Source organism: Pezoporus occidentalis, unplaced genomic scaffold (genome assembly GCF_034315485.1).
Source record: "Pezoporus occidentalis ecotype Australia unplaced genomic scaffold, CSIRO_AGI_Poc_V1 ctg87, whole genome shotgun sequence".
NCBI lineage: Eukaryota > Metazoa > Chordata > Aves > Psittaciformes > Psittacidae > Pezoporus > Pezoporus occidentalis.
This window is the reverse complement of record NW_026916231.1, coordinates 1269366-1292980: the sequence shown is the minus strand read 5'-3', so window position 1 is coordinate 1292980 and position 23615 is coordinate 1269366. Positions and strand designations below refer to the sequence as shown.

General features: G+C 40.1%; 2 protein-coding genes across 2 annotated transcripts in view; both read right to left on the bottom strand.

Annotated features, from left to right (window-relative positions):
- Positions 1-23615, bottom strand: part of RAD54B (RAD54 homolog B) — a 62985-nt gene that overhangs the window by 33489 nt on the left and 5881 nt on the right. The window lies entirely within an intron of this gene.
- Positions 7223-13881, bottom strand: FSBP (fibrinogen silencer binding protein). Its single transcript, XM_062604596.1, has 2 exons — positions 13006-13881; positions 7223-8702 (listed from the first exon to the last, which is right to left on the bottom strand). Exons 1-2 carry the CDS (start codon positions 13374-13376, stop codon positions 8177-8179), a joined length of 897 nt encoding a protein of 298 aa, XP_062460580.1. The 5' UTR covers positions 13377-13881; the 3' UTR covers positions 7223-8176.

The window sequence follows — 23615 nt, the reverse complement described above, 5'->3', positions numbered from 1 at the left end:
TGGGTACTTGAGTTTGTAACCTCAATTTTCTTTTCAAATAGAAACCTTCTGTATGTAATAATAGAGGGGAGATGTACTTAATTTGAACAAGTAGGAACAATCCTCTCACTGCCATTTAATGAAATTTACCTCTTAAGGGTATCAATGCAGAGAAGGAAGGATGGAGAGCATACTACTTCCAAAATTATAGCTCCATGGTAGAAAAGTACTCTTCTTAAACCTCTCAACTGTCTAAAAATCCAACTGACTCCAGCTTCCACAATAAAAATTTAATGAATTAAACTGAAAGCTTCTGTCAAGTCCATAGAAATAGATGTACAAGGCCTATTATCAAAGGGAAAAGCAGCATCATCGAGAATTCTGAAAAGCTGCAGGCATCATTCAGTGCAGTGAGCCAGATCAGCTCAGTAAAACATGGGAACCAGTCCAGTGTCATCCAAGTTGACTGTTTACTACACATCTTCATGTTGCCACCCACAATAGAAGTTGTTTGGATTAATTTGTCAAATAAAGGCATTTTAAAAATAAATGCAAAGTGATGTCAAAAAGCAACATTTATACTTTGGCTCTGTAAATCTTGAATGTTATGCAATAAATGATAGTCTAAATAGGATATAAGTGGGAAAATTCCAAACATTTAAACTATAAAACAATCCAAATTACTAAGAAATAGTTATTAGACTATCAAACAATCAGGTTAATTGTAGCCATCTCAAAATTTTTGAAGCAGCCTGCAGAAATCTAAGTGTGCACCCTTTTGTGTGGAAAGTACATGGCTAAACCCACATGTGGTGCTTCAAAAATATGTAGTTTGACATTCTCTTAAGCATCTGCCATTAATTTCACTGGTTTTCGTTTATTAAAAATAAAACTATTTTGATGCTGTACAAAACCTCTGTTCCTAAAATGCAAAGACTTTGAGATCTGTAACAAGAAGCAAGCAGGGAGAAAGGGATTTTATTAAGATTATGTATTCATCGTAGTAACATCTAGTTTAGCACATATTGGAAGGAAAAACATTTTTAATGTTCTGTTTGTGTTTGTTAATGGCCATCTTTGATTTCCCTGGATTATAATAGAGTCCTTAAAATAAAAATAATCAATAAAACTTATGCCTGCTGTCACAAGCGTGAAACACAATATATTCCTGTCCTAAATTATTTAAACAGGACTGTTTAAAATTTATGACATTACCCTGGAAAGAGGCACACAAAGGATGAGTCATATTTTTGAGAATTTTCATGTGTTCTGCAGCAGTGATTACTTGCAGAGTGGCTGACGAAATATTTGGAAAGGGAAAGAGTAATCTTTCCAAACCAAGTTATGTAACTTTGATTTACATAAATGTAATCCATTCAGTAGTCCAAGTAGAAAAGTAGTATTTATGGCCCAAGCACTAAACCTAGAGCTCTAGCTGTAATTCTTACTAGGAAAGCAAAACTAGAACAGGGAAGATGATGAAGGAAGGAAGAGGAGAAATTCATCCTTGTGGAGGCAAGCAGTGCTTATTGTGCTGCATTTGCTGGCTCTGGATGTAAGAAAATTGAATACAACTTAACCCGCACAGAAATTTCAACGTATATTATTAAGATGATTCCATGCAGAGAGCCATAAATTCAGGATGCCTTTAAACAGAGCTTACTTTGTGTCAACCCTGCCTATTTTTGGTCCTGAGCAGACCACTTACATAAGGAAATGCTAGAAGACATGGAGATGTGGCAGCTTTCCATCAGCAGGCTGGCTCCACTTGCTGTTCCCAAGGGACTGCTTTGACCCTGCATGCTGCCTGAAAGCCTCTGCAGCGTATGCACCTTCTCTTACCAACATACCGTACGTATATCTCATTGTGCGTGTGTGTGTATGTATGTATGTATCCTCATCAGAGGAGGATAATTAAAAAAAAAGATAAATTTACTTTTGTATTTCATCTGAAATGTCTTGATAGATGCCCACTGCAGCTTCAGAGCAAAATGATTTGAAACTCAAAATATATTTAACTTCTGGACTGTTGAAAAACATCTATAGTATCACCCTGCAAGTTCACTTAGTGAACAGGGTATTTTCAAAACTGAACTGTACAAATTAGCACAGTTATATAACAAAAACTCTCTTGAAAGGAACAGATTTTATCTAGCAGAAATAATTATAACAAACAACAATGGCTAAATTCCCTAAGCAAGCTTAGCTCAGTCCTTTTCTGCACACTCACTATGCAGTACTCAATCACAGAGCTACAAATCGTATTTTCCAGGCTATTGCTGGTCTTTTTGCAGGAGAGCTGGGCCATTACCTATCCAGCTGTATAGTCCAACAGCTTTGCAATCCTTACTGCCCTCCAGCACTTGCGCTCAAGATCCTTTCTGTCATCTGTCACTCTCCCTGGATCTACACAAAGTGGCTTCCTCACTGAGGCTGTCTGGCCTGTTAGTGGCAAAACTAGGAACACATTTTCTTTCTTTCATTCAAGGCATTCACAGCTGAGAAATCCCTGTTCTGCTTTCAACAGTGCAATATGCCCAGGCTGGGCAGGCTTCCCTATGAATTCAGTTATTAGGGACTACATCTAAAATGTAACAAAACTGTAGTGAAAATGACCAAATTCTGTGTTTGTCAATGACTTATGAATTAGACAAACTTGAACAAGGTTTCATAGGAATGGCCAAAGACCAACCTGATGCCAAATTTCAAGTACTTTTTCAAAAGCACAGGGAAACCAGAACACTGTGAAGGACAGATGATCAAAATCTCTCAGTTTTTGTCAGAGAAAACCTGAGACATAAACAAAAACAAATGCATTTATAGAACACACACATTATAGCCTGAGGTAACCCAGCATAAAGTAGCTTTGCCAAACTGACAACTGATGCTACCAATGTCACCTGGAAGTCCACCATGATGTACAACCTACTGCCAAAGCTTCCTTATAATGCAAAACAATGCACCCCAAAGTGAATTCCATATTACAATTGTTACACAATTTTACCTGTATTTCTGGTACCCGCCACACATAAATGTTTTGACTCCACAAAATAGTATTCTTAATAGTATGACAAGTGGGCTAAATAAAATTTACCTGCAAACTGTAGCTGAGTTACAACAAATTACTTTCTTTCACATGACATCTTCAGTGATTAATAATGGATACAGCTCAAGACTACTGCAGTAGTTTTTATCTGATAACAATAGAGAAGACAAATCATGATGTAGTGACTTAACCACAGGCAATCCAAAATCCTCCCTCCTCATCTGCAAACTAGATAAACATCTTGTCCTGTTTCACTGCTAAATTAAAGCTAAAAAAGAAAATAATAAAAATCAGCAATTTATAAATTGATTTACTTATTTCAAGCCTGCAGAATGTTTCTGTTTGGAAACTGCATTATTTCGAGAAAGCATTTAGCAATACAGACAAGGATCACATAAAGACATAAAAAGTAAGCAAGTAGCAATACACAGAATACGGTGAACAAAATGACTGAGTCTTAACCAGACTGGGTCCTGACATCAACTGAATATGGAGGGGCACCATCATCAGTGGAATTACTTGTTAAGTTACATTTATGTTAAATTATGCTAATGATGGTGATTATGCCAACTGTAGATGAAAATCAAGAGCCAGGAAGAAATGGCCAGGAAACCGTGACTTCTTTTTTAACAAATTCTATTTGCATACATAAAACACAAAAAAATTAGGTATGATTTTTCAAGTCTGCAGTTTTGCTAAACAACAAATAGAAACCATAAATCATGTGGAGTAACTGCTGATTAAGTATTCAATGAAAATTACAGCATATTCTTCTTGCATGAATAATACCAAGCCAAACAAGGTGGTGTGTTCACTCAGAGATGTTTGGATACCTCAACAAATCATTCCGTGTAATCACTAGGATAAAACAGCATCAAAATCCCACGGCACGGAAGGAAGGCACAAGCAGTGGGGAATGACAATGTCTGCAGACAGCTGAGCCTTCCTTGGCTTCTCTGACCCTCATCCACCTCCCCTCACACATGCATCACAAACAAGGTTTTCAACTACATTAGCAGGGAACTGTAGATTTTACAGGGAAAAATTCACACAGACTAATTTTATTAGCTCATGTTCAATAAAACTTCAGGAAATTGTATCTTTCTATGGAGGAAGCTTTGCCCAGACAAACTGGATGCCATTTAAGAGCAACCAACACTACACAGCCAACTCAGGCGACATCAAGGCAAACGCTTTCATTTTCAGCAGAGGTAAAACACAGAAACATAGGTCACAGAACGACTGAAATTTCACCATGTGTTACACACCCAGCTAACAGACTATTATTTTAACTGCTGTAAATGACATCTTAGCCAGCCAGCCTGGGTATCACAATTCCTCATTTGTTCCTCATTTTCTCCTCCCACTTGGAAATAATTCTCTTTTAATTATAAGCAACTTAATGGCTTTGCTTACTGGAAAGCCAGAGGACACAAGGACTTCCCAAAGAAGATAGTATGCAAACTCTGTGTATTTTCATTGTATACAGGGAAAAATCCAAGCTGGAAAATGTGAGAAATATAAATGAAAGAACGGAATTGAAGATAGTGAGGTGGAAGATATCAGAAAACAGGAGTATGACAAGCAAGAGTAGCTCTAAGTAGTCTCTCCTGGTCTTGGAGTACTTCTCTCTCCCACCATTTTTACACGTTAAGAATTCTGACCAAAGGCAAGCACATCAACTGAGATGATTCCACAGATGTCAAAAGCTTACAGGAGGAAGCAGGGAGGAACAAGAAAAGACAGATAATTAGGGAGCAACTGAGAAAATTACAGACTCATCATTACACAATTACTCAGATAGATGAAGTTACACAAGATGCTACAACAATTATCACAGAGTTATCATAGTTACAGTTTTTTAATCCTAGGTATAAGTCTATTAGTTGTTGGGAACTAAATTCCTCCTGAAGCCTGCTTATTTCAGTTATCCTAGTAGAAGGACATGAACATATGGCAGAAATTTGTCCTTGCCTAAAATTACTCTGCTTGTACTATGTACATTATAAATATGCAGATAAGGAATGGCACTGCCAGATGTAGTGAAGGGAATAAGAGGATAAGAACAGGGTGAAAGGAGAGCAGGGCTTCCTACCATCACTTTCACACAGGCTAACAGACTATCATTTGCTGGAACAGTAAAAATTTATAGCACTTTGAGGTCCAGAAAGCCTAGCCACAACTGTGGTGCATGCATCCACATTAAGAATACATGGAAAATAAAAACAGGAACAGGCACTTAGAAGTGAGAAGTCTGACTCAGACAGATAACCTGATACTGTAAAGCAGATGTGGAGTGAGAAAGAAATCCAGATCCACCAGCATGTAAAGGTAGAATATATAGTTAGCACCATATTACACTCACGGAGGAACAGAATGTCACTAAGGCAGAAATATTTCTGTAGTGAAAGGAAATAAACGTCATGTCACTGGTAAAGAAGCAAGCTTCATAGGGACTCAAGAGATGTCTCCCCTTACCCCAAGCTCCCCTAAACCCAAAGGAAACACATGGAGAACAAAGCAAATGAGAAGCATGAACTAGTTCAGATCTCTGAACTAGAGATGCTGCCTGCAGGTAAGAATGAAAGGCCTTCCACCAACAAGTGAGAAAAAGCCAGAATAAGCAGCTACAGAAACAAGCCGATTATAAGGAGACATCTCTCACCAGGCTGGTGCATTTTACTTCTTTACTCATTTGCATCCTTCTCCTACCAATATCAAGAATACAAGGGAGACTTTGCTCTAGCCAGAATCCTATTTTTGCTTCTACTTTCCTGCTAGTTCAGAAAGGACTACAAGCTTTCACAGACTGGGAATTCCTCCTGTTCTAGTCCTCAAAATAAAAATACTATGCCAACAGAAATCCTGGAGGTCACCTCTTCCTCTAGCTCAAGGAGAATTGAGCAGGAAATATTCTAAAGTCTTTAGAGGATTTTGGCAGCCAACAGAAGAGTAGCTATAATACAAAACCACTGCAAGACAATGAGCTACATGGGAATTATTTTCTGAACTATTCAAAACTTGTTCATTTGCTTAATATGTAAGGACAGAAACAATAAATAGCAATTAATTCCTTACCACTGGAGAGCAGAATTCTGGTTTGCAACTGAAAGGATAAGATCAAGCATTTCCCAAATTATAAGACGAGTGCAGAGAATTTAGGTCTGTTTCCCATTTCTGAGAAGTAGAACAAATAAATTCTTATTTATTTATTAAAGCAAATATTTGACGCTCATAAACTCAGGGAAGTGAGTATCTCATTGAAGTACTTCCAACTACACAAAAACAGGTCGATGTCTTTGAACTGAAAAATACAGCACAAAGCCAAGGACTGTACAGAAAGAGAGGCCACTTATTCAGTCATCACTCTCAGCACACACAAAAATTTCCCAACAGAACAAACAGCACACTCTTCTCTAGAAAACAACTGTAAATGTACTGCAGAACTCCATACTGACAACATCCATTTTCACTGTCTGTATTTTACTCAGTTTGCAGACAAAAGACTTGCTTTCCTCTACTCTTCCTACCTGGAACCTGTCAAACCTGAGCACCGACAGTCAAGATTATTTCTCTAGTATCACTATCATAAATTTTTAACTACAGTTCTTTAAGCTCCTCTAGCCTCAAACATACACACTTCCAACTTTCAGTTTTTAATAAGCATTTGTCCCTGTGGCTACAAAGTAACCTGATTCAGTCAGAAGACCAACAAGGAGGTGCGAGGCTTGCCCCATTCACAGTCTACTGATGCAGTGCCCACACTCGCAGGCTGAGGTTCTATGAGAATGGGGAAAGAAGGAAATTTGGGAAAATAGTGATGACAGAAGTGACAGTTACAAGCAGCCACAGGAAGAAATATTCTCCGCCCTATTGCTTTTGCTCTTGCTGCTGTTGGGGCCCTCAAAGATGAAAGGCACAGGAGGAACTACATCTCCTTTGTTCTCTCCTTTTCCCTGTTGCTGTGCTTATTTTCTTGTGCTAAAGGTTAGAGGAAGGAGAAAGCACTTTACAGGGAATAAGGAGACAGAGATCTAACGCAGTTCTGGATCCATTCACAACAGGCAGGAGACTAAGAATTATGAAGAACTCAATCATCTGAGATTTATGCTTTCCAGGTATTTTTCTTACGGTTATCAACGTTGATTGTAACTGCAGAGGAAAAGGCTGCTACTAGGACAGACAAAAGAATCAATATCTTTTTCATTTGGGGCTTTTTATTTGAAACTAATTGAAAGACCAGAACAACAGCATTTCTAAAAGGTACCCAGAATAACACAGAATCCTCTGTTGCTTTCAAGTCACATGTTACTTACATACAGACACTATTTCATTTCAGTAGCTTATAGTCATAGTGATATTGATCAAAGGCACCTGCAATTGTCTTGGTTGCACATGCACTCTAGTAATTATGCATGCAAATGAAGAGATTAGACATATCTGTGGTTGATCACCAGTATAATTACTATAACTGAATATACGATCATGGTAACTGTACACACAAATTACACATGCATGCAGTTAAAAACCAAGCATTGCATTCACTGTCTCTATTCTGATAACATCCTATGGAAACACTCCTCCACTGGAAACAATAAAAAGTAGCAACTTTTAAAAAGATGTGCATTTACTCAACTGTCTACTGAACATTAAAAAAATATAACAATCCAGTAACTGTTTTCCAAGCTGATATATCAACAAAAACTCATCACTGTCGAAAGATTTACCAACTTGAAAGGAATAAGACATTTAAGCCTCTTATTCCTCCTTTTTGTATGTATTAACCTGTAACTTCATCGAGTTTGAAAAAATAATGCATATGATCAGAATTTTTAAAAATACCTGAGCTAAATTTGCATTAGCTCATCACAACCCTAATAGAAAGAAGTGGAAAGATTTTTGAAGTCTGGATTTTTATCAACCAGAACACTTAACTGTACAAGATTTAGTTATACTTCAGACCAGAAGAGTTGGTGCATTCAAACCCATATGAGGTATTTTGTAAGGTAATAAACAACAACATGGAAAATATGCTTTTGTCTCTCAAGCCCAGATTTTGATCCATCCATATTAACATCAGGAACAATTCTGCTGGGGCAAAAGCATTTATTATTAAGTATTTCAAAGAATATGACAGAAGTAATAAAATATTTAGATATTGCTGTATTCTGGCAGATCACGGCGTAGTCGTATTGCCTTCAGCTTCTCTACTTTGATTTTTGTTCGCAACAGTTCTTCTTCCAGTTGCTGCTTTCTTTTCAAACCATCCCTTTTTTCTTGGACATAAAGACCAATTTTTCTTTGATTTTCTAAAATTATTTGATGCTCTTCTTTCAGCATTTGTAACATCTGTGGGTCATAACCACACATTGGTCTAAAACGTTCCCCAACCTCAAGCCTAAAAAACTCATCTCTTCTTGGTACAGGAGAGGGAGACATCATCACTCTCATATCAACTGAAGATACTGATGTTGAAGGAGACCTTTCCATTATATGCACCAGCTGGTGTTCTTCCCCTTGTTCCAAGTTCTCATTTTGCTGTGAGTCTATAAGCAAAGAAGGAGGAGGTTTGACATCCTCTTCTGATTGCAATTCCATCATGACTGTCGCAGGATGGTGATCCAACATTGCCTGTGGTGAACTGGTACCAGCAACTGTTTCTTTATCGATACTAGCACTAGAACACACAAAATCATATTTAAATAATCCATTAAAAACTATTTTTAAAAGGCCGTAAGTAAGCAACACTTCATTTGAAATACTACTCTGCTATCTATGCTTATGACTATACTTCATTACATGACCATCACCTGTAGCCCTCCTTTTCACTGCACATACACAGCCCTGTCTTATCTGGATTCTATTGCTATAAAAGCAGTATAGCCAATAAAGTATGTCCTTCTGCTAATTCTGGTACGCCCTTCTTTCGACACTGGAGAAGCAAAAAGGGCTATTAGTGACAAGTAAGAATAAAAACAAAGCAGCAGCAAATCATGCAAGTGACAGAGAAAAGAGCTAATAACATGTAATGTGATTTTAAAAGGGCATTAATTGAGATTGAGTGAACTTTGGCAGAAACATTTCCATCTCCCAAACTTATTCATCTCCTGTCATAATGTGTTCCCTGTTTCTGATTCACACACCCAAGTACTTATTTGTTGGTTTTTTTTTAATGTAAAACAATCACTGAATAAAATCACACAAAGAGCCCTGGGAGAAGAAACCAGAACCCAAATGACAGTCCTGCCAGTAGATTAGGGAATCAAGCTAATCCTTGCTCCTTCTCTTTGAATCAGTGATGTCAGTGTTCTGAAGCTTCACGAAAAGACACAGAAACGTTTCCATTAAGAACAGCCTACAGTTCTGTGCGTTTCTTTTAGAAAGTACAACACCCACTTGACTCATCTGTCTTTGAGTAAAGCCCTGAGTCAGCAGCACCTCGAATCATGATTTAACATTACATTAGCTTTGATGATAATGATGGCTCAAGCTGCTCCTGCCACTTCTCTATCATCAGTTCCTTTTGAAACCCTACACTTCTACACATCACTCCTTTATTCGGGTTATGCTTTTTAAAACCAGATCAGCTTCTTGCTCCATGTTACAGCACATACCTACAAAGAATGCTTTCAGCATAACTGAAAAGGCAGTATAGTGTAACATGGGAACAGAAACATGTTGACTTTGTACAGTGCATCATCATAGCCTTGAGAGAGTAACAGAGGCTCTAACTGGTGGTTGAAGATAAAGACAGACATTCCCCAGCCATTGAAGAATGAGCTCCTGTGAACAGCTAAAGGCAGCAGGGGGATCCATGATTAATGTAACATTCACTGATGCTTCCAAATCCTGCAGTTGCTTTCTATTCAATTGGGGGGTGGGAGGTTTTTGCTTACGTTTTTTAAACTCATTGTGAGTCCCACTATCCACAAATTGAGAAACACTATCTGATTATTAAAACACTGGTCTGGGTAGCAATAGATGTGGGTTCAAATTCCCAGAAGCAAAGAGAAACTGAAGTTGTACATCCTACTTCTCATTTAAATGCACTAACTCCTTAATCAAAAGGTGGCATGATCATCTCTTCTGCATCTTCCATGGTCTTCAAAACTCTTGGTTTAAAAGAAATAAGCAGTCACGGTTGCAGTTTCTGAAGGACCCAGATCTACTCTGCCATTCATTAACATGAAAGTGCATTTTCTAGACTAAAAGTATGAAGGATTCTGAATACCCAACTGCAAAAGCATTCAACAGGGTCAGAGCAATGTGTTTGCCAAAAATTAACCCTGTCAACCACCCAAACCATTTTAACTGAAGATTAAAAACAAACAAACAAACAAAAAAAAAAAACACAACAAAAAAAAACACACATCACCACAACGACAAAACAAAAAACAAAAACAACCCAGAAGTCTATCTGAAGCAAATATTGAAAGTAGACTTTTCATCTATTCTCCAAAGAAAATGCTAGGATAATCTTAATTCTGTTGACTGTTACCTGAGCTGCCTATAGAGAATCAATTATATCACCTTACTCCCTCCTCCTCCTGCCACAAAGCTTCACCTTTTCCAATATATTTTTTTCTCACATTCCTTTTACTCCTCTCACTGAGCATCGGAAGTATTAACCTGCACACAAATTTTCACTTGTTCTCCCCAGTGCTGACTGGAATTCTGGTCTAAAACAGCTTCCCTCCTCCTTATTTGCTGGCTCCTGGCCAGCTTCTAGCCTGAGAAAAGTGGAAACAACCAGCAGGAGAAGCAGGTCATTCTGACAAAGGGAAACAGAGAGCAAAAAGAGAAAGTGAGAGAGGTTAAAGAGAAGAAAGATAGGTAAGATTTAGTTGAACATAGACCAGAACCTCCAAACAGTGCAAAATTCATCCCTTAAGGAATAACCCTCACAGAACTAGAAAATTACCAAATCTTCAGGTAACTCTGAGGAAACTGCGCCCCCCCCCCCCCCAGTCAGTCTCTTCAGATGAAAACAATTAGACAGCAAAGAGAAAATGAAGGAATTGAGAAACAAAAGAGCCGCCTGTATGGTGGTCACTAATGTTGTTTCTGACAACTTGTCTGAAAGAAAGGCAAACAACAGTTACCACAACTGGGGGATGGTGTTTATAACCCTGCAGGCACTGGTGATTCACCAGGTTTTGTTTAATCACAGGGAGCTAGAAATTGCTTAAAGGTGCGATTAAGAATTTGGATTCAATGTTGTCCAAGTTGTATTCCCCTCCTACAAAACCTGAGCCATATCCTGGTGAGTTAAAACCCAATACAGGGTCTGGAAAATTTGGGTAAAATGCCACTCAGATTTAAAATTAGAACTATCAAACAATGATGCATTTGGGCAAAGAAAAACACAACCTTTTAAATGATATTCTTTTCCTCAGTGCACAGTGTATTGGCTGTTCCTAGGAAAAAACATTTTGGGTAGGCAGTAATCAAGTCAATGTTCCCAGACCCGTAAGGGACTGCAAAAAATGTTTAAATTATAGGAGACAAACTATGGAGATCATTAGCTCTTAATCATTCACGAAAAGCGTCAATGCTTTTTATAAGCTGATCCACAAACCAAAGTTCTCACACTGTTTTTTTTTTCCTCCTTACAAAAGTTGGTAGTCAAGACACTGCAACCTTTATTAGCGCAATTAAAAGCCTCATTTTGTTCCAGAGAATTCTTTGGAACGGTTCCTCCAGGGGCATTCACCAGGAGCTGCAGCACAGCCCAGTTGCTTCAGACTTCTTTACGCAAAGGACGCACAACAGCATATTTTTAGAGCATCTGGCATGTTGGGATTTAGACAATTGTTACCATTCAGTTCAACCAGTGGCACCATGAATTCAATTCAGCCTGTGTGCGCATGCCAGCTTTTCTTAGAGCATTACACTGCTGCACTGATTACCACTATATCTGGTTAAAATACGGAAAGTTTGCTTCCCATTAATCTGCTTGGGAAAATAAGAAAAATCAAAGCTTTCTTAAGGTTGCTGGGGAGTTATCTGTCTTCCTCTTTTCCTCTTCCCCAGCTTAGTTTTGTATCTGGAGGAATCAAAACCTGACCCAGGCATTTTTTGATCCCTCAAGGACCAATACAGAACCAGCAGAGTGTTGCAAGTCAGATATGAGGGGTATTAGCCAGCTGTGCGAGAAAGCCTGCATGCTGCCTGCCTGTATTATGTCTGGCTCAAATCTAGACAGTGTGTCTCACTTTACTGAGCAGCAGGAAAAAAAACACCTACAAAAAAAGAAAACTTCTAGTACTGCACCTCTCAGTTGCTTTCTGTATTTACCTATCCAACGATACAGAACTGCTTGGAGTTTAGACTGCAGTTAGCTTTGCTCCAGTTCCAGGGAACCACCATCCATGCAAGAAAAGTATAATGTAAAAAAAACAAAACATTTGTACTCACAAAGGCACTAGTGGTGTGGGGAGGGAATTTTATTGTTTTTTAAAAAGGAATGGGATTAGTTAAAACGTAACATGCAAACATAGTAAATGAGAGACAAAAGGTGTAAAGCCAAGGTTTCTTAGCCCTGTGAACTAACTTGTTAACAATTCTCTATAAACTGGTAAGTTTCATATGTTGCAAAATGACTGCAGTATTACCTTAAATGGAGGAGAACTGCCATCACTTTGCCCATGTTTGAATAATCTGCCTATTAAAAGGTAGGGGAGGGGTCGAGGTTGGAACTACTATTTCTCTTTGCTTCTCTCTTAACCCTCACTTCCCAGAGTATGACAAAGACTCTGAAACAGGCTTTGAAAGAGAGCTGAAAAAAAATGAATGCAGTGCTAAGTCACCATAAAGCTTCCCATAAAACAAAAGCACTATTATTTTGTCATTGTTCCCCACTGGGGGCTTTTCTCAGCTACACACTGCCTTTAGGAGCCTGACCACAAGCAAAGAGTTACAGAGTAGATAGGAGGCGCCATACTTTTCATTCAGTAACAAAATAAAAAGAATCATCTCACCTTTGAACACCGCTCCTGTCTCTTAAACACACATTGGAAATCTGTGGAATCATCTCCACAACTTTCTTGGTTGGCTCGGAAATGCTGCTTTTACAATCTGAGTGAGTCTCCTTTTGCTGCAATAGCTCCTGTTTGGCATATTCTTTGAGCCTCTTGTACAGCGTGCGCAGGCCCTGTGCGGTGCGAGGAGGGCGATCTACTCCGATGGCATTGTAGTTATCAGCTATGATATCCCAGCATTTGTTTTTTTCCACTATTACAGAATGCTTATTAGTATGTTCCTCGAGAATTTTAACGTACGGCTTCACGAGTTTTAGCAAATCAAGCTTTTCAGATAAGGTAAAATTAGAAGATCTGGCCTTCCCAACCATTGTTATCTTTGAATTAAGGAAGCCGTTTCTGAAGCCACCATGCAGTCCCTAGCTCTGCTCAGCTCTTTTTCACAAACAGAAAAAGATCAGGCTTAACTAGGCTAGTCTCATTTAGGCCCACGCCTACAAGGGAGGGTTTATTAAAATTCCTTCAGCTTAAGCTGACGCAGGTTCAGGAAATCTGCTTAAGCCAAGCCTGACCTACATAAGGCTTCAGACTGAAGACGACGAGAAGAAACAAGCAAAATACACTTTTGTATGAAGAGACCAGGCATACGCAGGATTTAGAAACATAAAGGTTTAAAGATTAGCACATTACCCAGCTAAAAATTACCTAATTTACCCTGAGAAACAAGCTCTGACACATCTCCCTAGCTCTCTCGCACGTATCTCAAACTGAAACCGCGCTCGAGATGATTTTACATGTAACGACATCCCCAAAAAAGCAACAATTGCTTTGTGGAACGCGGAGCGCGTTCCGGGGCGCGGGGGTACCGAGCTCGGCGGGAGAGCCCCCGGCCGCGCCGCCGCCATTTGCATAGCTCTGGTCCCGCTGTCAATCAGGGCGCGGAGCCTGCAGCCGGGTTGGTTACACTCGGGCGCGGGCTCCGCTGTAAAGCTGAGCTTCTCCGGCACTCGGCGCCCGCCGCCGACACGGCATGGGGGCTTCTTAAAGAGCCCGCTCCCTCCGCGGCGGGGGAGAGCCACAGAACACCGGGCAGCGAGCGGCGGGCGCTCCGAACCGCCGTGTTATCGCTACTTGGGCCCGCGGCCGTGACGCCGCTCTCGGGCCCGCCGCGGCCGGGAACGAAGCAGCAGACCCGGGTTGCAGGCGGCACAGGCCACCTGCGGTCAGTCGCGACAGATTTACTGGAGGCATTACAGCGTGTGGATGGTGGGATTTTCATTACATCCACCTACATTAAACAACCTACTATTATAGAACGCCTGGAAGTGTGGTTATCGGGATAAACCCTTGATCCTCATTAACACGCTGTGCATGCTGTGTGCGTGCATGCCTAATGTCTGCTCGAAAACACTGCACCTTAAGCCAAGCCTTCACGTAAAAATGGACGCAAGGCTTTCCTGTAGTCTAAACTGCATTAGCAAATGGGAGAAAGAGAAAAACCTGCAGCTGTAAGGAAAGGTGCTCTCAAACACAGAAACCAAAAACTAAGTTTTAAAAACGACATAGGCGACTGCAGGAGTCGGGTGAGAGCAAACACCATCTGAGATAGTGGCAACGCTTCCCAAGCTTAACATGTTCAGCCTTGAAAACAAGGGAGCCAAGGAGGGGGGTGAAGAGGAGTAATTACAGTTTGAAATATCTTAAGGCTATAAAGATCTAGGTATAAACTTGTTTGCTCTGAGGGAAAAAAAACCAAAGCAGGCACAAGCCATATTCAAAACAACAAACTCAAACTAAACAAAGGGACACTTTTAACTGTTAAAAAATCAATTAGCATTTAGAGTAACAAGCCCATTTGAAACCATTTCTGAGACACAGCTTGTCAGTACCACCTAACGAAATTGTGAGCAGTCCACTTTGCTGGAATTGCTTTCAAGACAAATTTAAATAAAGCATTTTATAGTCTGAAGCCCATCACGCTCGTATTTAAGAAACAAAATACTCATGTAGTGAGAAGCACTGTATGAAAGCCATCCCTCTTAAACACCTAACCCTTCCCTATTTCACCACACTTAACTCTGAACTAATATTAAGAGGCTGTAACCCTCGGCTGTTGAAGCAGTTGTGCAGCGCCCAGTCTCTTGACTTTTTAGTGGCAAAAAGAAAGTAGTGAGCGTTACATTGTGTGATTAAAGGCTCCTCCCCACAGACACAAAGAGCACAGATGAACAGCATTAGGCAGAGGAATCCCAATAACCCAAATAAGAAACTGAGCCCTCGGCCCAGCTGCTCCCAGGGCTGTCAGAATACGGCAGCCCAGCATGCCAGGGCGATTCCCAGGCAGTGGGGGAGCCCAGAGGAGAGGCTCTCTCTAGATCACCCTGCAGACTGAAGGAGGCGGTTACAGGGTATAGGGCTCATTATGACATGGCAGGAACATTCTGGGATTGCAGAAGGCATAAAATACATTTAGAGGAAAAACCTAATGCAAGAAAAGGGAGGGATGCTGCATGGGTACCTGTGTCAGTGGGTGATCTCTGGCAAACACCAAGCTGCACTAGCTGGCAAGTAGAGATGAGGCTTGGGAGCCAAGGAACCATGAGTCCAGGCCAGCTTTGGAGAGACCAGAAGGTCTGAGATTTGGCTACTGGAGGGACCAATACACCTGGGGACTGGGCACTGGTAAGGACAAATCCAGACCAGGTGCCAGAGAGACCCAGTACAGTCTGTGGGACACCTGGAAGACCAGGGAATTGAGGGACCAGCTATAGAGCAGAATAAGAGACTAAGGCCACTTGCTGGAAAGATCAATCCTGTGTATGTGTGTATTTTCCATAAACAGGCCTTCATCCCAGTCAGCCAGTGAAGGGAAAAGATGAGGCCATTGATGCTGGTTGTGTTTGCCTGCATGCTGCATTTTCTACATGGCCAGCTACAGCAGTCTCCTCTATACTGTGCTACCAGATGTAGCAACTCCTAATATGGACCTATCTAAATTTGTATTACTCTATCACCTTACTACTTAATGTTGCTGGAGAGACCAAGTTTCCACACTAATGCAATTAGAGCAAAACACCGTTACAAAGATTTCTTTTGAGCAACTGCCTGAAGGAATCAGTCTGAATTACACATTGTTCTGCAAGAGTGTAAAATAACCCTCATAAAAATGAACCTGGCTGCCAACCAAATTTTTGCCTTTTTTTTTTTTTTTTCTTTTCCCCTTTTTAAAATAGCTCTGCTCATCAACCTAAGGTCACATCAGTACTTGGATGAGAAATCACAGAAGGTGAGAAGCCAGGATATTAATGTTAAATACAGACTTCTTTGAGCTAAAACAATAGGTGTAGTTCCAAGGCAATTACAAAAGAAGGAATGGTGCCGCAGTCTGTCCTTCATCCTGCACCTTCCACCAACATTTGCACTTATGCAACACAGTGCACAAACAGTTCAGGGAGATGATCCAGCTACAAACTAATAAATTCCTTTGTTTTGGCAAGCATAAAGTTTAATAACTGGTTTAAGTCAACCTGTGTGGGACATTGCCAAAATAGGAATTTCTGCCTCCTCCCGAGCCCTGTCATGTTCCTGACCCTCCACTGTGCTGATATTGAGTGCTCAGAACTCTTTGGAGCAAATCAGATCAGGGAACTGATTTGTCTGCAAATTAATCATTTTTTTCTGATCTAGGTCAGTTCTAACCAGCAGCAGTTCCTGATCCAGAGGATTAAAGTAGCCAAATGAGTATGAATTGCTTAAAAACTCAATAGGCCCAAGTTTTACAAGTGACAGATTTGTATCACAGCCACTAACTGCATCAAGTGGCCCATGTAAATTTAGGCATATTATGAGACAGAATACTCTGAGAAGGGAAATGCCTTAAAATCAGGGAGCATCTTGGAGGGAGAGGAAGGATCCTGTGTCACACAGAACAAAAGAAGAATATCTCCATGACAGAGGGGAAAAAAAAAAAAAAAAATCAATATAAGGTACATGATTCAAATACAAAATCATCTGGGAGAATTAAGGATGACATAAGAATGAACATATCTTGAAAGATGTGGTTTGGATCAGACAGCAAACTTGAATGTTGAAGAGAATGACACAGGCTTAAATGATTCAGGCTGGGACCTTCTAGTGAAAAAAAAATAATAAAAAAATCAAATCACCGAATAAAGGATTGCTGAACTCTGAAGGTGCTCTGACCGTAAAGTCAGCCCCAGAATGAGACTGAAGGACATCTGTTCTTATTTAATAACGTGCAAGCAAACTGGCTCTGCAGAGACCTGGGTTTAGCATCTGCAGTCACCCAGGAGCCTGAAAAGCTTAAGAACAACAGAGCAACTGCAAGATTTGAATTAAAGCTGAAGTGAAACCCTGGTGGCCCTGTGCTTATGAGAAACTGTAGAAAGATTCAGCAGCTAGGATGGGGTACGTTACACATCACTGAATAGACTAGCAGCGGAAACATTTGGCAAGTACTGAGGCAGTTGCTCACTCTTGCAAATGGATTTGGCAGCTGCATAAGATGACTTGAGAGCGTCTATAGGTAGTAATGGCTGCAAAAGTTCCATTAGGTCATCATATAGTCCTCTTTACTGACATGACAGCAAGACAGTGCCAGGTCATTTGATCTGCCTATCTTAAGAGCCTGCTGAGGCAAAGAGTGAGTGAGAAAGTTTTAAACTCCAAAGGTCTCTCATAGGGACGCTTGTTTCATGGGTAATTCCCAAAACTAAGAGTTGCAGGCATTATTAATTAAGGAGAGGATTGAAGATGACAAAGTTTCATGAGCCAAAAGCTGCAAGACAATTTCACCTGGAAGTTACAGGGATTATACCTGTTCTCAGCAGAGTATAATATATACAAAGTATATAATACTCAAAGTATTTTTAGAAATACTTTTAGATAATTTGTTTCAAATGGCTTTCTCATTTCACTTGATTTTTTTTTTTTTCCCCTCATCTTCATCAACACTTTCACCATCAATTTTACACTTTCTTGCTTTTATCCTTGCTGTACCCAAACCTCAGACCCCTCCTTTCCTTTGTCCTGCACAATCATTTCTAAACATTCCTAAACCTCTGTCCTGCTTTGGGGGCGCGGAGGACAAGGGAAAGCTGAGACAAAGAGGCACAAAAGCACAAAATGTAATCAGTTCTAAGTAACGTTAATGTTTGATGGCTTTGTAATGGAAAATAAATGAGGTGCTTGAAGGTAGCTGACATAGTTTAAGTCCTTAGGACCTTAGTACAAAAAGTGTAAGAAAAACAAAACAGAAAAACAGGACCTGGGGATGGGGAGTATCTGGGACTACCTTATGTCCAGGATGGGCACAGTTAAACTAAGTAAGTAGAAGGACAGGAGGATTGCTATGTTTGTGGTGTTAATGAACCCATTAAGCTGGTGCAAACATCTACTGGGGAGTATCGGGGACTAGCAGATGTCCAGGATGGGAGCAGTTAAACTAACTGGTAAGTCGAAGGACAGGATGATTGCTATGTCTGTAATGTTAATTAAGCCGGTGCTTCAAAGACTGCCAGAAGTGAGGAAGATTCTTGGAAGAAGTAAACGACCCTCGAAGACCACCATCACATTTTTGTATGCATGCGGGAAACTTTCTGGAAAACTATGTAATTCATGCACAGCTCCATGAATATGCATGTATGCCCAGTGACTATATAAGGACGGCTTGTGTAGCAGTACGGGGATACATGTTAGGAGGAGCAATCTGCGTGTCCCGGAGCCACAATAGAGAATACCTGCTTGTCAACTTGAAAACTGCTGGCGAGTTTGTTCCAGGAGTTTTCTCCGAATCTATTCCCTGCATTTGACAGAGGAGCAGCTATCTCCATTCTTCTAATTTTGCTCAGTGGATATGTGAAGACAGTGAGATAACCATCTTATCATTATCGTGTTGATTTTAGGAAAGTCATATAGTGACAGAGCTTCTGTTTCAGGGGAAAACTTGAGGCCCAAGGCCAAAAGCTGGTACTGAAGTCTAGTTGTGCTATCATGATGTGAGAGCCTGGAAATTGAACTTATCTCAGATACCATTTGCATTTGAGCACAGGAGGCCTTGCAGGAATTACCGCAAACGAAATGAACAAGGATGTTGGCTCTTGACACTGTATGCAGGATCACTCAGGCCCCTTGTTCAAAGCTGATAAGCCTCCCCAGAACTGTGAAAAATGCTGACTCAAAGGCTGGGGCACAATATGAGGGACAGCCACCACCCAAAGGACCCTCTCAGAACCCCAACTGTGGAACTGCACATGTGTTCACTAAAACACATCCCTCATTATCATGGTAACACCTCTTCATGCTTCGCATGCAAATTATGGATAACACCCCAAAGAACATGGACACAAAAGGTCAGGACTCAGGGCAGAGCGTGAGCTCCCACCACTGGTAATAAGCTGTGTGAAAAGGGTCAACCAGACATCACTGAATGTTTTACATCTAATATAACTCTGGTTTTCTTTCTTTTCTGACCATGTAATAACCTTCTGATTTCTGGTTTCCTTCCCCTTTCCTTCATTACCTCATTAGTTCAAATACATGTATCAGAGCACACTGAACTAGGAAAAATGGAAGGTATATCTCACTGTCAATTCACTGCACTTTTCTCAAGCGTGTGAATAACCTGGTTATATTATCTGTCATTACATAAAGCCTGGTTATTCACATGACAGTGAGATATGATCATATCAAATTATAAATTCTGTTGTACTAACTGTGGAAATACCACACCAGAACTACACAAGTCTGGATTTGCTTTACAACAGCCTATTATACTGCATTGCAGATGGCTACACTGTCCAAGAAAGCAGCATTGCAGTCATGGAACATTACACCATATGTTGCCTTTGGTGGTGAAGCTGGTTTAAGTTCCTTCTTCTCATCTCACTCTTGATTGCTAATTCTACTACCACAAGGTATCTTACTGCTCAGCTGGTGGGCAGCCCAAATTGAAGACAACCAATACTCATTAGAGATAGGAACTTCTCCAACAAGCTGGTGTGTCACTTTTGCTTGCTTTCAGTCTATGAAAACTGACTGCACATCTGACTATTGCTACAAGCCAATAATGGCTTTTCCACTGATAGACTTTAAAGCTAAAGAACTAGGGAATTCATGGCTGCTGCATTTGGTGCTTTTGAGCACAGAAATAGAAGATCCTGAGCACAGTGTTCTGCTTGGTACGTAGTTCTGGTCATCACTACAGAGAAAGTGATGAATCTATAGGAAGAGGAAGGCAAAAAACAACTCAACCAACCCCCAAATCCCTGAGGAGTCAAGAGAACAAGCAATGTCAGACTAAAGAGCCTCTCATTTTGTTTTGTTTTTTTAAAGTCCTGAGAGCTTTGAACACTTTAAGATTACAGTAGTAAAGTTACTTCACTGAAATGCTGTTCCCTGCTTTGCTATCTTACCATCTCCATCTATAACTGTAAACAATGCATGAGCACAGCTGAGGGAACCTCTGAGTGTGTATAACCAGCTGGGGAAAGGCTAGGGAAGGCCATATGCCAGCAGCAGAGTAGAAGACATCATCTCGCATCCCAAGAAAGAGCAAGCAAAGGTGTTGTCCTCAGGAGATGTCAAAAAGTCCTAAAGCTGCAGAGCAGAAAACACAAGCCATCTAGAACTAAATAACCACATAAGTCTAAGTGAGAAGACTACTCACAGCACATTGACTGCTGGGGAGGGAGAAGGAGGTCACTTTAAATCACAGAGGTAGCAAAGGAATTTAGTTACTAGTTTGAGTAAGTATAACAAAATTTACAAACTTAAAACAATGCAGTAATAAATTACTTGCACTAAGGCATCCAATAACACCACAGTCATACTAAGGTGCACTTCGTAATTAAGAGCCACAGATGGTAACATTTACCCAAAGACTCAACTGCTTTACCAGCTGTTTCCAAAAACATTTTAAGGGCACACTGACCTGCAGCTATACATGCAGCTCCACCACTACAATAGACAGGTAGTAAAATACACCTGATTGGAATATCTTACTCAGGTCCATCTGTGAAGTGCAATAATAGAAATGCCTGCAATAACAAAAATTACAACAAATACTTCTACTTTTACACATGTCCAATTCTAGCAGTAATCCGTTTCATTATGAGATGTCAGGCCTGAATGTTTTCAACTGTGTTATCTAGAAACCAAAAGTAGGCAGTTAGACTAAAATTGGACAATGGCAAATTCTGAAAATAACATTTTTTACTCCTATGATTAAAAGTGATAGGCAATTGGTTGCAACTGTCATAACTGAATGAAAAGTGGTTTTCCTCTTACAATAAATTAATTGATTAAGAGGGGTTTTATTCATATTGAGTGACAAGAGGTATCAGACTAACAGGCAACAATGTTCTAGAGAGCTAAAGCAGCCAACAAACATTCCTATTATGAAAATGAAGTTGACTTAAATGAGCATAATCTAAACCTTATAGACCAATGAATTCAGTAAACATTAACATCCTGGAGAAGTTGGAGAAAATATATTCAAATAATAAATACAGTTAGTAATATGGGCATGGAAAACATCAAAAACATATGGTGAAAAGCATAGGGTGAACACACAAACCCTGCTGTGAAATACAATCTGTCTTGATTCTTAGCTCAAAGATAGTGTTTAACTTCTGAACAAAGTTCTTCTTGGAAGATGCATTAACAGGTATTAGTGACGAATGAAAGCCAGAGTACTCCTGAACCAAAAAGCAGGTGAGCTTTAACAGAGTAAAACTCTATATCCAGCATTTCTGTTCACCTACATTAGATTCAAACAATGAAATCTCAGTCCAACTAGAATACTGTGTCTAAGTATGCAGGTGAAAAAACTATTCATTTCCACACAGAATATATGTAGAAACCCTCACATTAAAGAGCTTCTTCCTTACATCTAACCTGAACTTCCTCTGTTTCAGTTTTAACCCATTACCCCTTGTCCTAGCACTACAGTCCCTAATGAAGAGTCCCTCTCTGGCATCCTTGTAGGCTCCCTTCAAATACTGGAAGGCTGCTATGAGGTCACCAAGCAGCCTTCTCTTCTCCAGGCAGAACAGCCCAAACTTTCTCATACAGGAGGTGCTCCAGACCCCTTATCTTCCTTGTGGCCCTCCTCTGGACTTGATCCAACAGTTCCATGTCCTCTTTATGTTGAGGACACCAGAACTGTACACAATACTCCAAGTGAGGTCTCACGAGAGCAGAGGGGCAGGATCACCTCCCTCAAGCTGCTGGTCACGCTCCTTTTGATGCGGCCCAGGATACAGTTGGCTTTCTGGGCTGCGAGCACACACTGCACCACCAAAGAAACTGTTAAGTTTCTTATCAACCAGTCATTGGAAACTTCACCTGACTGCCATGATTTTTCAAATATGATGGACAGTGGCTTAGCTACTTCATTCACCAGCTCCTTCAAGACCCACAGATGGATTTCATCAGGTCCTGTGGACTTGTGCATATTCAAGTTCATAAGATGATCGCAAACCTGATCCTCTCCTACATTGGGCCTAAGGTCTTCATCCTCCCAGTCTATAGAGTCTATAACCTTCCATTCCAACACTTCAGTCATAGAAGCCATCCCACCATGTTTCTCTGATGCCAAGATACTAAGTATAGTTCAGTGATCTGCCTGTCCACTGTTTCTTCAAATTCAAATCATTTTTAATTTTTTGTTATTGCTTATAGGTCTTCAGAATGTAATGAGGTAAAATAGAAACCAAGCACTTTGAAAAGCTGCAATAATATCCTTCCAAACACATTTATAATTCTGTTTTCAGTTACTGTTTAATAGTTTAGAAATGTTAAAGTAACTTTCATTTTTAAAGAGCATACAGACTTACCTGATAGAATTCTCTGGAAGCATGTGAGAAAAAGTACTAATGACAATGTCAAGTAGATTACCTCCCCTCCATACATCTGTAGTCAGCGTCAACAGCTACTGTATTCTGAATACAAAACAAAGATAGCAAAGAGACTTCTGTGCTCTTTGCCCCTTAGGTTCAAAAAGCAGTCGTAAAGTTAATTTTCCTACAAAGATGTGTATTTATGGAAAAACATCATTTTCCAGTATTAACAACTTAGAATCATGATTAGCAAATTGCCTGTGGAACAGTGTGTTCAGTATCTTACAGTTCGAAATGTCTTAAAATTACAACACACAGGTAAGTTTCATTTAACAACTCAACTCTTTTGGAATTTCAGTCCCTCACACTGTACTGTTATTAATGACATTTTAGAAAAGTTTATTTTGAAAAGAAGCCTGGAAAAGCAAGTATTTTTGTTGAGATACACTATAACTTTTAGATTGATGCTATCTGATCAAACCTTTACTTGTCTGTTCCAGGAAATGGACACTGTGTGTCAGATAACAAGGTTTTTTTGAAAGAATGCACAGCATTTTCAGGGCTGGGTTTCAGAAAGATTAGCTCTGGGAACAGTGCAGTTGTCCAATGGTCCACAGGTGTTTCACAAGAATATCAATGGAAACAGGGGGATTTATTTACACATTCCACTGCTGCACTGGAAATCCAAACACAGCAGCTTTGAGAATGGTATAAAGCTAACAGTTTATCATCTGCATTAAATGATATTGA

Bases quoted from the DNA above. Each gene is read 5' to 3' on its own strand.
- FSBP (XM_062604596.1), bottom strand. From the start codon at position 13,376: ATGGTTGGGAAGGCCAGATCTTCTAATTTTACCTTATCTGAAAAGCTT. The intron at 8,703-13,005 runs GTGAGATGATTC...TGTGTGTTCTAG, and splicing joins GACAGGAGCGGTGTTCAAAG to TGCTAGTATCGATAAAGAAA.